This window comes from Salmo salar, unplaced genomic scaffold (assembly GCF_905237065.1).
Source record: "Salmo salar unplaced genomic scaffold, Ssal_v3.1, whole genome shotgun sequence".
NCBI classification, from domain to species: domain Eukaryota; kingdom Metazoa; phylum Chordata; class Actinopteri; order Salmoniformes; family Salmonidae; genus Salmo; species Salmo salar.
Window position 1 is genome coordinate 2,958 of NW_025549903.1, and position 12,977 is coordinate 15,934.

Consider the following 12,977-nt stretch of genomic DNA (forward strand, 5'->3'; position numbering starts at 1 on the left):
AATGGTATACCCACATTGTGCTTTTGTGTTTTCAGCTATGATACATTTTTCTGATTGCAGCTCGACTGTTTTGAGCACAACACTTTTAGGTAAACATTTTTTTTTAAATAGTATTTTTTTGGAGGGGGTGGGGCTTGCCTGTTTTGCTTGTTATTTTGGCATTCATTTTGTCACATATCAGTTTGCAAACAATGTAAAAATAAAATATCATTGAGCTAATAAAGCCTCATACAAACATGGTCTCTTTTTTGCTTTGTTGAGTAAGGCAGCTCCAAAATGCAGGTGTTTCAGCCTAGCTCAGTGCTTTCAGTGGTGGTGGTGGTGGGGCTAGCCAGCAGAAAATACAGAGCGCTGCGCCTGATTGGCTCAGTTTTCTGTTATGATTGGCTCCGTTTTCTGTCACTCATGGGACAGTACATCATCACTAATTGTAAGGTTAGAGTTATATTAGAAGTGCCCATGCAAGAAGTCTCAAAGTCTTTGGCCACATATAGAATGGCATCAAATCACGTTATATCTACAGTAGCTTTGATTGGACTGTCAAAATATTAGCTAGCAGTTGTCAAGTCATCAATCTACTGGCAAATCCTTTTTACTCCTTGTCATATGAAGAGAAATAATTAACAGAAATTATAGATAAAACTTATCGGTGCTCATCGGCCATTGCATATAAAGATTACACAACAAGTTGGAAATCGCAAATTCAATAATGAGTCGTTTGGAAGGAATCAGTGGCTAACTGCAAGTGTTGTAAAGAAACCACTAACGTTAGTCTGCTATTCAATAGAGTGGCTGTGTTCTTTTCCCGAGTTCCCACCACCAGAGAATGCCAGACTTTGATGACAAAGTTTGATGACAAAATTTGCCATCAAAGGACTGCTGCGCCATCTTCACAAGGTGAGTCCAAAAATGTCTTGCTGCTGCATAAATTGTGTAATATGCAAGGGAGAAATGTATACTGCTAAGTAAGTAATACTAAGTGTATGTTGTGTAGTAAGCTGTTAGTAGCCCATGTGCCTCACCCTAATAATTTGGTCTATTTTCACCAGCGCAGTATTGTAAACACATCGTTCATGGCCGAATGTGTGCTTGTTTGGCTACTTTTTTTGAACAGCTTTGACAGTGCTACTGATAGTAGTTGTGGTGCTTGGCTTGCACGTGCAAATTCAGCACACACAACATTCTATAATATAATTCTGTTATTTGAAGTGTCAAATTAAAAGCTTATTTAACGCGTCAAATAGTGTTATATGACGTGTATCTTTTTTTGACACGCAAAGACCCAAATGGCGTTCAATGTGCCTCACCCTAATAATTTGGTCTATTTTGACCACTTAATTTCGCCTACTGTTCTAACTTGGTGGTGGACAAATAGCCTATAACCTGTTTTAGAGAAATGTAATCATCAAATATTGTTAGAGCTTTCATTGTCTGTTTATATGCCCCATGTATTTCTCCTACGGTTCTGACATGTATAGGGTGTGGTGGTTCATTTCTGCATTACCAAATGAGGAGAGTTACAAACTTCACACACCAGTCAGAGTTATACTTAAACTACATCTTTAATAATAAGAGCTTTGCAATAGCACTGACTTTCAATGATGCGCCATTTCTAATGAACCATTGAAAAGTGACAACACAAAAGTACAAAGATCTTTTATAGCCAATATACACCCCTCTCAACCTACATGACAAACCACAGATTTTAGGAACAGTTCACAAAAAAATACTTGAGAGAGGAGTATCCCATAGCCAGATAGCATTTGCTATAAATTATCGTTCAATTTGGTCCCTAAGACGAGGTTCTAATCCAGTTCCTGGTACTTCATAGCACAAAAACACCATCTCATCCAATGGCATAAATCAATTGTCAACTCCAGATACTCCCATCTCAAGTAAACCCCCTCTTGACCCCACTCCTGGACAAGCTCACTGAGGGGAGTGAGCCTCTAGGTCATACACTATCCCAGGATAAGTGCAACATCAGAGAGGACATACAATGGTTCCAGACACTGCCATACACCTCCCCCCAATGCCAAAGGAGGGAGTGACTTGTGCACAGACATTGTGGAGACAAGTAATTGGTTCCCCATTAATCACACCATCCCTTCACATGGTTTAAGAGTAGGTAAAGACACATTCACATATGAAGACAATGTTCCATCCTGTCCTCGTCCCTTTCTGATATTCTGCATAGCACCAGAGACATGTAAAAGACAAGTCTGACCTCTCCCTGCTCTGGGCCCCAAGTGACTGAGCCCCAGCTGAGGGAAGAAATGCAACTGCCAACACTAGTGTATTAGAAATACATTCTAGTAGACACGTATATCACATAAACATATTATGCAATGCAAGCATTATAACATAATCTTGCAATTTTCCACAACAAGGGTGTGTACTGTAAGAATGGCCCATGTTCTGTATTCTGTAGCTGTACATTTCAAAAGGGCTGAACAAATAGTTATATTGACTATGTCTGTGCTCATTAATGTCTTAATCGAAATTACAGATTGCCTCTTATCCGCTTGTCGTCCCCTTATGCCATAGTTTGAACATCTCAATTGTCAGTAGAAACTACATTTGTTTAAGCAAGTCAGCCATATCTCCCAAGTGGCACTGCAGTCTAAGCCACTGCATCTCAGTGTAAGAGGCATCACTGCAGTTCCTGGTTTGAATCCAGGCTGCATCACATCTGGCTGTGATTGGGAGTCCCATAGGGCAATGTAACGGTTTGGCTGGGGTAAGACGTCATTGTAAATAATATTTTAAAAAAAATGTAAGCATTAAATGAGGCCAAATTAACTGTTTTGCTACCAGACAAGGCTCCGCTGATAGCCAGGTGATAAGCAGTTTTTGGGCACCGTTATAGTACAATTAATGTATTCTTTATTGTTGTGTTGTGTAGTGGCTTTGTTGGCATGCATCCCAATTTTTTTTATTTTGTTTGCCCCACCAAGTTTTACTAAAATTGTCACTGACCTAAATGCACTATTACCTTCAACTTGGCTCAATTTACATTTCCAATTTCCCAACCTGACATAGCCTACCAGGCTAGAAAGGGCTCTGCGTCTCAACCAATAGCCAATACAGGCTAAATATCCCAAGCAGGGCTACAGCAACTTCCGGAGAGGGTCAGGCTCTTGGGCTTTCCGGTGGCCACATGTCGTTCTGGGTTCTACTGCGCGATTAAATATCAATAATTTAGAATTGATCAGAATAAATGTTCTGTATATTCTCAAATTGAAAAAACTGACACATCCAGCTTACTTGTGAAGCAAAGGCAGCTGCAATGTGCTATATTTGTCACACGGCACCCAGACCCCCAAACGACTTCCTATTTGTACTTGATCTTTCACCCCCCAACTAGGAGAGGAGAGGTAGGCTACTGAACTTCAAGAATTGCATTCTGTGTGTAAATGATGTGAGGAAAAGTTGTTTTTAATACAATAGGTAGGCTAACTCATACAAAGCAAAAAGACAACCATTTCCAAATTATCTGCGGGACACAAAACCTTTTTCATCCCATAGGTGTGTCTGACCTCCCACTTCCCCCCTCAGCATGAATAAAATGCCAACTGTGCTGCAATGATCTCTGTCACGACACGCAGGTCCTGCGTTGCATCGCAAAGGAAGGCAGCCCTCTAGCTTGGTCCTTCTTTTTCTGGGGGCTTAATACAGAGAGTGGGTTTGACCATGATGGTTTCAGGACAGTGGGTTGTATAAGGGAGGAACTAAGGAGGGAAGAAAGAAGGAAGGAAGGGAAGGAGAATGGGGAATGGAGGGACTTCAGAAGAACCACAATAAATGTATACAAAAAATGTAATTATACCACCACCCAAAAGGGCATGTGGCGAGTGGGAGTGGTGCATGTGCTCAGCACAGCTAGACTCCTTTCTGGGCATGTGCCTGAATGGAGAAAAAAGGGAATGGGAGGGAGGAAGAGAGGGGTAGTTGGTAGGACAGTATCGCTGATCTAGGCGGTGGAGTTGAAGGCCCCATGGAAACCGTAGGGAACGTTGACAGGCACCTCAGCTCTCCCTAGCTCCTCCCATGTCCTGGCATTCAGAACCAGGAGGAATGTCCTCTTATCCTGGATAGAGAGAATCTTCCAGATTCATCTACATCAACACTCAAGAACATTAATGATGAACCTCAATCAACACTCTAAAACATTCTAAATTAATCTTTATCAATACCGTAAAAGTATTGCAAGGTTCTGAAATGCTGTAACTTGAGGTTGCTGCCCAGTAAATGTCCCCAAATGACTCTAATGAATGGGTGAGTAAACTGAACAACCTGAACAAGCTTGTCGTATGAATACGATTGATGACAAGTTAAAGTTTTTTTCCATTGAAAATGAAAACCGCCGCTTACCCACATATGGGTTAGAAATGGTAGATATGGACACTGACAAGCATCTAAATTGGAATGCATCGTCTGTACAGTAACATGCATTACATGATCTTAGAGCTCAGTCTTTGCTTCAAATCGCTGTAGGGGTTTTGACTGACAGCCGCTCTGAACTTAAGCACGGCAAGAAGTTGCCCCCATCCCTCCCGCTAATTGGTCCACTTTTGCAAATGTTTTGTTTAGAGCCCTACCAATAACTCATTTCAACTGTTTGACTGATATTAGCCTTTCACCGGAAAAAAATTGTATCGGCCTTTATTCCACGGATAAAGCGTCGATATTAGTAGTTGGTTTTCGGAAATCTGCAATGGGGCTGGCAGGTAGCCAAGTGGTTAGAGTGTTGGACCAGTAACCGAAAGATTGCTAGATCAAATCCCCAAGCTGACAAGGTGAAAATCTGTCCTTCTGCCCCTGAACAAGGCAGTTAACCCACTGTTCCTAGGCTGTCATTGTAAATAAGAATTTGTTCTTAACTGGCTTGCATAGTTAAATAAAAAAATGTAGCAAAAAGCAAGACAGTTGCACACATATATCGTTCAGGGTATGTGCTTGCATTCATGATGAAATACGATTGTTAGCTAGCCAGCCAAATTAGAAAATTTGTGGCAAACAATTTTCTGCATTAACTTTTTCAGTCATAAGTGCACGACATTTGCAGTTGAAATATATAGCCAATACATGTTGTATTGAAAAACAGTGTACATTTAAAGTCGGGAAGTTTACATCCACCTTAGCAAAATACATTTAAACTCAGTTTTTCACAATTCCTGTCATTTAATCTTAGTAAGAATTCCCTGTCTTAGGTCAGTTAGGATCATCACTTTATTTTAAGAATGTGTAATGTTAGAATAATTAGAGTGATTTATTGAATCTTTTATTTCTTTCATCTCATTCCCAGTGGGTCAGAAGTTTACATACACTCAATTAGTATTTGGTAGCATTGCCTTTAAATTGTTTAACTTGGGTCAAACGTTTTAATTAGCCTTCCACAAGCTTCCCACAATAAGTTGGGTGAATTTTGACTGAGTCATGTTTGTATGCCTCCTTGCCCGCACACGCTTTTTCAGTTCTGCCCACAAATTTTCTATAGGATTGAGGTCAGGGCTTTGTGATGGCCACTCCAATACCTTGACTTTGTTATCCTTAAGCCATTTTGCCACAACTTTGGAAGGATACTTGGGGTCATTGTCCATTTGGAAGACCCATTTGCAACCAAGCTTTAACTTCCTGACTGATGTCTTGAGATGTTGCCTGTTGGGGGTAGGGAGCAGTATTGACACGGCCGGATAGAAAACGTACCCGATTTAATCTGGTTACTACTCCTGCCCAGAAACTACAATATGCATATAAGTATTGGCTTTGGATAGAAAACACCCTAAAGTTTCTAAAACTGTTTGAATGGTGTCTGTGAGTATAACAGAACTCCTATGGCAGGCAAAAACCTGAGAAGATTCCTTACAGGAAGTGCCCTCTCTGACAAGATCTTGTTCTTCTTGTCTCTGTTTATTGAAGACTGAGGATCTTTGCTGTAACGTGACACTTCCTACGGCTCCCATAGGCTCTCAGTTCCCGGGAAAAAGCTGAATGATATCGAGGCAGCGCCAGGCTGAAACACATTATCGCTTTTGGCAAGTGGCCGATCAGAGGACAATGGGCTTAGGCGCGTGGATAAGTCGACCCTGTGCTTTATTTTCTTTCGTCTTTTTACCTAAACGCAGATTCCCAGTCGGAATATTATCGCTTTTTTACGAGAAAAATGGCATAAAAATAGATTTTAACCGATGAATTCGTCCCACCTACGCAACAGCCAGTTGAATCCCGTGGCGCGATATTCAAATACCTTAGAAATGCTATTACTTCAATTTCTCAAACATATTACTATTTTACAGCATTTTAAAGACAAGACTCTCGTTAATCTAACCACACTGTCCGATTTCAAAAAGGCTTTACAACGAAAGCAAAACATTAGATTATGTCAGCAGAGTACCCAGCCAGAAATAATCAGACACCCATTTTTCAAGCTAGCATATAATGTCACAAAAACCCAGAAGACAGCTAAATGCAGCACTAACCTTTGATGATCTTCATCAGATGACAATCCTAGGACATTATGTTATACAATACATGCATGTTTTGTTCAATCAAGTTCATATTTATATCAAAAACCAGCTTTTTACATTAGCATGTGACGTTCAGAACTAGCATACCCCCGCAAACTTCCTGCGAATTCACTAACAATTTACTAAATTACTCACGATAAACGTTCACAAAAAGCATAACAATTATTTTTGAATGTTTTGCCTTGTGTGGTAGGTTTTGTGGGTTTTAACACTTATGTGGGTGTCATAACCAGCCATAAGATAATGCAATATATGTCACAAAAGGTCTAAATATATGTGTCATGACAGTGTTATGACCATATTATGATAGGTTATAACAAGTTGTCAGCTGTTATGACATATTATACAATGGGTGGTTCTAATCCTGAATGTTGATTGGTTAAAACCTCATTCCAGCCAGTGTCTATTCCACAAGTTACCACTGGCTAAATCTATGACGTTAAAATTCCTATTTACTCAGTTCTATCTTATTGTGCAATCCACTGACTCATCAGCCCAGCCAGGCAATGTATAAACTTGATCTCCACTATAAAAGCTATCTAGACATTAACTCACATTTCTTTTAGACTAACATTTAGTTTTCAACAGAGGATATTTGTATAAACCTTGCTGTCTGTCTCTCCGACATTTGAAACATTGTTTCAATCTTCAAATTCAACCTCCAGCTGTCCTGCATGTATCGTGTCGGGACAAGACAGACAGACACGTAGCGTCTGTCAATCATATGTCAATCATTATTTGAATATGTTGGTTACCCCTTGTATAAAGTGATAACGCCCACGAAGATATATTGGCGTCAACTTCGTCTCGGCCCTAAAAACACCCGTGCCAATATATCCTCCAAACACTGGCTTCTTGGGGGGCTCCTGAGTGGCTAAGCGGTCTACGGCACTGCATCTCAGTGCTAGAGGCGTCATTACAGATCCTGGCTCAATTCCAGGCTGTATCAGGTCAGGTCAGTTTGGTTGGAGCGCACCTAGTCAGTTGTACAACTGAATGCCTTCAACTGAAATGTGTCTTCCACATTTAACCCAACCCCTCTGAATCAGATGGGTGCGGGGGGCTACCTTAAATCGACATCCACATCTATGGCGCACGGGGAACAGTGGGTTAACTGCCTTGCTCAGGGGCAGAACGACAGATTTTTACATTGTCAGCTTGGGGATTTGATCCAGCAACCTTTTGGTTACTGGCCCAATGCTCTAAGCACTAGGCTACTTGACATCACAACCAGCTGTAATTGGGAGTCCCATAGGGCGGCACACAATTGGCCCAGCGTCATCCGGGTTAGGGTTTGGCCGGGGTAGAATTTGTTCTTAACTGACTTGCCTAGTTAACTAAAAGTTAAATAAAATAAATAAAAATATATTGGGCATTTTCACTTCATTATGAGATAATTATGACCGTGTCATAATGTGTTATTATGGTAAGTGTCAAGTAAGTGTTACCAAAACATTTAGGTAATAAACAGTTAGCCTGCTCGTCATAACAAGCTCTCATTGCAAGGTTGCCATAAAGTGTTTTTTACATGACCTTTGACTGTTGTAAAGCCCTGTAGTGAATCTACTCAATACATTTGCTGATGCTGACATTTAGTGGTGACATTAAGAACTGCATGTTAAAGCATAGTTTGTGAACTTGAGAACAGTGCAGTTTTAGATTTACTTTGAGACAAAGTTCAATTCATTCAGCCCTCTTATTTATTTTTTTGCTCGTGGTGCTTCAGCATAAACACTTATGCATTCTTATCCACTGCCAAAAATAGGTACAACTTAAAAATGTGTCTAAGAAGGTAAACTGAACAAGTGTTTTGTATTTAATTTTGTATTTATAGAGGATATAAAATAAATTCAGAAAGTATAAATACCTATTGACTTATTCCACATTTTGTTGTGTTACAGGCAGAATTCAACATTTATTACATTGATTCATCACCCATCTAAGCTCAATACCCCATAACTACCAAGTGAAAACATGCTTTTTTAGAATACTTTGCAAATGTTTTAAATGAAATACGGATATATCGAAATTAAATTCACACCCGAGTAAATACTTGTTAGAATCACCTTAGGCATCGATTACAGTTGTGAGTCCTTACGGGTAAGTCTCTAAGAGCTCCGCACACCTGGATTGTACAATATTTCAAGCCGATTTAAGTCAAAACTATAACTAGGCCACTCAGGAACATTTAATGTCGTCTTGGTAAGCCTACTCCACTGTATATTTGGCATTGTGTTTTAGGCTATGGTCCTGCTGAAAGGTGAATGTGTCTCCCAGTGTCTGTTGGAAAGCAGACTGAATCAGGTTTTCCTCTAGGATTTTGTCTTAGCTTGGCTCTTGTACGCTCAGCCCTAATTTATGTGTTCTCTGACACCTGGAGTTGGAAGACAGCGGACAAAGCCGAACGACTAGTCAGCCCGTCAAAGGTCAAATATACAGTCGTGGCTAAACGTTTTGAGAATGACACAAATATTAATTTTCAAAGTCTGCTGGCTCAGTGTCTTTAGATATTTTTGTCAGATGTTACTATGGAATACTGAAGTATAATTACAAGCATTTCATAAGTGTCAAAGGCTATTATTGACAATTACATGAAGTTGATGCAGAGTCAATATTTGCAGTGTTGACACTTTTTCAAGACCTCTGTAATCCGCCCTGGCATGCTGTCAATTAACTTCTGGGCCACATCCTGACTGATGGCAGCCCATTCTTGCATAATCAATACTTGGAGTTTTTCAGAATATGTGGGTTTTTCTTTGTCCACCCGCGTGTTGAGGATTGACCACAAGTTCTCAATGGGATAAAGGTCTGGGGAGTTTTCTGGCCACGGACTCAAAATATCGATGTCTTATTCCCCGAGCCACTTAATTATCACTTTTGCCTTATGGCAAGGTGCTCCATCATGCTGGAAAAGGCATTGTACATCACCAAACTGTTCCTGGATGGTTGGGAGAAGTTGCTCTCGGGGGATGTGTTGGTACCATTCTTTATTAATGGCTGTGTTCTTAGGCAAAATTGTGAGTGAGCCCACTCCCTTGGCTGAGAAGCAACCCCACACATGAATGGTCTCAGGATTCTTTACTGTTGGCATGACACAGGACTGATGGTAGCGCTCACCTTGTCTTCTGCGGACAAGCTTTTTTCCGGATGCCCCAAACAATCGCAAAGGGGATTCAGAGAAAATGACTTTACCCAAGTCCTCAGCAGTCCAATCCCTGTACCTTTTGCAGAATATCAGTCTGTCCCTGATGTTTTTCCTGGAGAGAAGTGGCTTCTTTGCTGCCCTTCTTGACACCAGACCATCCTCCAAAAGTCTTCGCCTCACTGTGCGTGCAGATGCACTCACACCTGCCTGCTGCCATTCCTGAGCAAGCTCTGTACTGGTGGTGCCCCGATCCCGCAGCTGAATCAATTTTAGGAGACGGTCCTGGCACTTGCTGGACTTTCTTGGGCGACCTGAAGCCTTCTTCACAACAATTGAACCGCTCTCTTTGAAGTTCTTGATGATCCGATAAATGGTTGATTTAGGTGCAATCTTACTGGCAGCAATATCCTTGCCTGTGATGCCCTTTTTGTGCAAAACAATGATGATGATGGCACGTGTTTCCTTGCAGGTAACCATGGCTGACAGAGGAAGAACAATGATTCCAAACACCACCCTCCTTTTGCAGCTTCCAGTCTGTTATTTGAACTCAATCAGCATGACAGAGTGATCTCCAGTCTTGTCCTCGTCAACACGCACACCTGTGTTAACGAGAGAATCACTGACATGATGTCAGCTGGTCCTTTTGTGGCAGGGCTGAAATGCAGTGGAAATGTTTTTGGGGGATTCAGGTCATTTGCATGGCAAAGAGGGACTTTGCAATTAATTGCAATTCATCTGATCACTCTTCATAACATTCTGGAGTATATGCAAATTGCCATCATACAAACTGAAGTAGCAGACTTTGTGAAAATTAATATTCGTGTCATTCTCAAAACTTTTGTCCACGACTATATATACACAGGTCAAATATATTACTGCCCACTACAATCTATTCCATTTCTTTTTATCCTGAAAAACTCCCTAGTCCTTGCCGATGATAAGCATACCCATAAGATGATGCAGCTACCACCATGATTGAAAATATGAAGAGTGGTACTCAGTAATGTGTTGGTTTGGATTTGCCCCAAACACTTATTCAGGACATAGAGTTAATTACTTTGCAGTTTTAGTTCAGTTTCCTATTGCAAACAGGATGAATGTTTTGAAATAACTGTATTCTGTACAGACTTCCTTCTTTTCACTTTGTCATTTAGGTTAGTATTCTGGAGTAACAATGTTGATTCATCCTCAGTTTCTTCATATCACAGCCATTAAACTTTAACTGTTTTAAAGTCACCATTTCTTGAGCGGTTTCCTTCCTCTCCCTTCCTCTCTGGCAACTGTGCACTCATGACTCCATTCTCCATTTTATGCGCACCAAAATTACAATCTGCTTCTCTGAATTGCCTTGTGAAAGCCTAACACTGTAAGATCATTTAGCTAGTCATGTTGGCAATAGAATGGCCAATGACCTTTACCTCAGTGGGCGTGACCACCACGGACAGGATGACCCCATCGTCCTCCTCCACGGCCTCCGGCGAGGGAACGAACACAGGCTCTGAGGGGAACAAACCCTTCTGGTACCACACCTTGAGACAGAGAGAGAGCAGGGATGCATACTGGTGAGGACTTAAAAAGGTAAATATGGAAAAACACCAAAAAACTTTGTAAAGTGCAAGAAAAAAAGTTGCCTATTTTCAGAGAATAACAAGTACATGATACTCATTTGATTAATCTCAATACTCCTAACTTTCCGAACCACAATCAACAGAGAAAATGGTATCCTGGGGTAGGTGGGAGTTGGGCTCTTTGGTCTGTGTTCAAAGTTTATCATGACATGTAACGATAATCTCAGTTTCTAGCAGTGCAGAAATTTGACGATCTGACTTGTTGGAAAGGTGGAATCCTATGATGGTGCCACGTTGAAAGTCACTGAGCTCTTCAGTAAGGCCATTCTACTGCCAATGTTTGTCTAAGGAGATTGCATGGCTCTGTGCTCGATTTTATAGGAACGGGTGTGGCTGCAATAGCCAAATCCACTAATTTGAAGGGGTGTCCACATTTGTATATATAGTGTACTAATACCATCACATTTCCTGCAGTACATATGGATACCTGTGAGGAATTCAAAGCAATCATGAAGGTAGCAATAAAGATGGTTGGGGGTTTCCACAGAGTGTAGTTTGAAATGTGAGGTCCAGGACCAAGGCAGGGGTTAAGTGAGTTGTATTATGAGAAACTAGTGGTATATGTTGTTCTTTGTACAAGTCTGTTCATTTTCCGAGAGGCTAAACAATGTCCTGAGGTTGAATTAATGTTGGTGTTGTTGGCCACTCTTAAACCTTATGCACACATGGCCCTCTAATCGCAATAAGCCAGAAAGCATAGAAGTCCTTATCTAGGACCACCTGTCCATATAAATCTTATCCATTATGATATGAAAGGCAAAACTGATTCTAGATCTACGCTCCTACTCTAAGACATTTCTGAATACAGGCCCTGGAATTACCTGGTCTAAACCGCACAGCCTTTAGACATACAGTTGAAGTCGGAAGTTTACATACACTTAGGTTGGAGTCATTAAAACTCGTTTTTCAAATGGCACCGCCATTTCGAAAGTCAGACTTCCAAACTTCTCATGCACCAACAAATCATTCACCCAGTTTGGACTCCGCACTTCGAATTCTCCAGGCATGAAGTAATTCAAACAAATCTTGCATGCAACAACACAACCAAGCACTTCCTCCAGTCTCCCATGACGGCCAACCACAATCACCAATTAGCTCTAGGCAATGCTGTGGCTCCTTGTACATGACCATTCCCCCTAACCCCACCAACTTTAGACTCAGGAGCAGTGAAACACATTCTCTGGATTGATTTTATAAGTCTCCATTGATTTTGATGGCAGTCCACACTGATAGGCCTATATTATGATCAAATAGCCACAGGCAGCCTATTTGGCCACTGTTAAAACTGTAATTTAAAAACCTCTTACATCTAGACGTTCCGCTAGCGGAACACCTGCTCCAATATCCAATGATGGGCGTGGCGCGAAATACAAACTCCTCTAAAATCCGAAAACTTCAATTTTTCAAACATATGACTATTTTACAGCATTTTAAAGACAAGACTCTCGTTAATCTAACCACACTGTCCGATTTCAAAAAGGCTTTACAGCGAAAGCAAAACATTAGATTATGTCAGCAGAGTACCCAGCCAGAAATAATCAGACACCCATTTTTCAAGCTAGCATATAATGTCACAAAAAACAAAACCACAGCTAAATGCAGCACTAACCTTTGATGATCTTCATCAGATGACAACCCTAGGACATTATGTTATACAAGGCATGCATGTTTTGT

The 12,977-nt window shown here is 40.9% G+C and overlaps 1 protein-coding gene across 1 annotated transcript; it reads right to left on the bottom strand.

The window, feature by feature from the left end:
* Positions 1–3,502: 3,502 nt before the first annotated feature.
* Positions 3,503–11,204, bottom strand: LOC106612299 (beta,beta-carotene 9',10'-oxygenase; the record flags this gene model as incomplete). The annotated part of the gene is given in 2 exon segments (XM_045713581.1): positions 3,503–4,090; positions 11,094–11,204. Coding segments are annotated over 2 exon segments (228 nt in total), but the record flags the coding sequence as incomplete, so codon positions are not given.
* Positions 11,205–12,977: the final 1,773 nt, after the last annotated feature.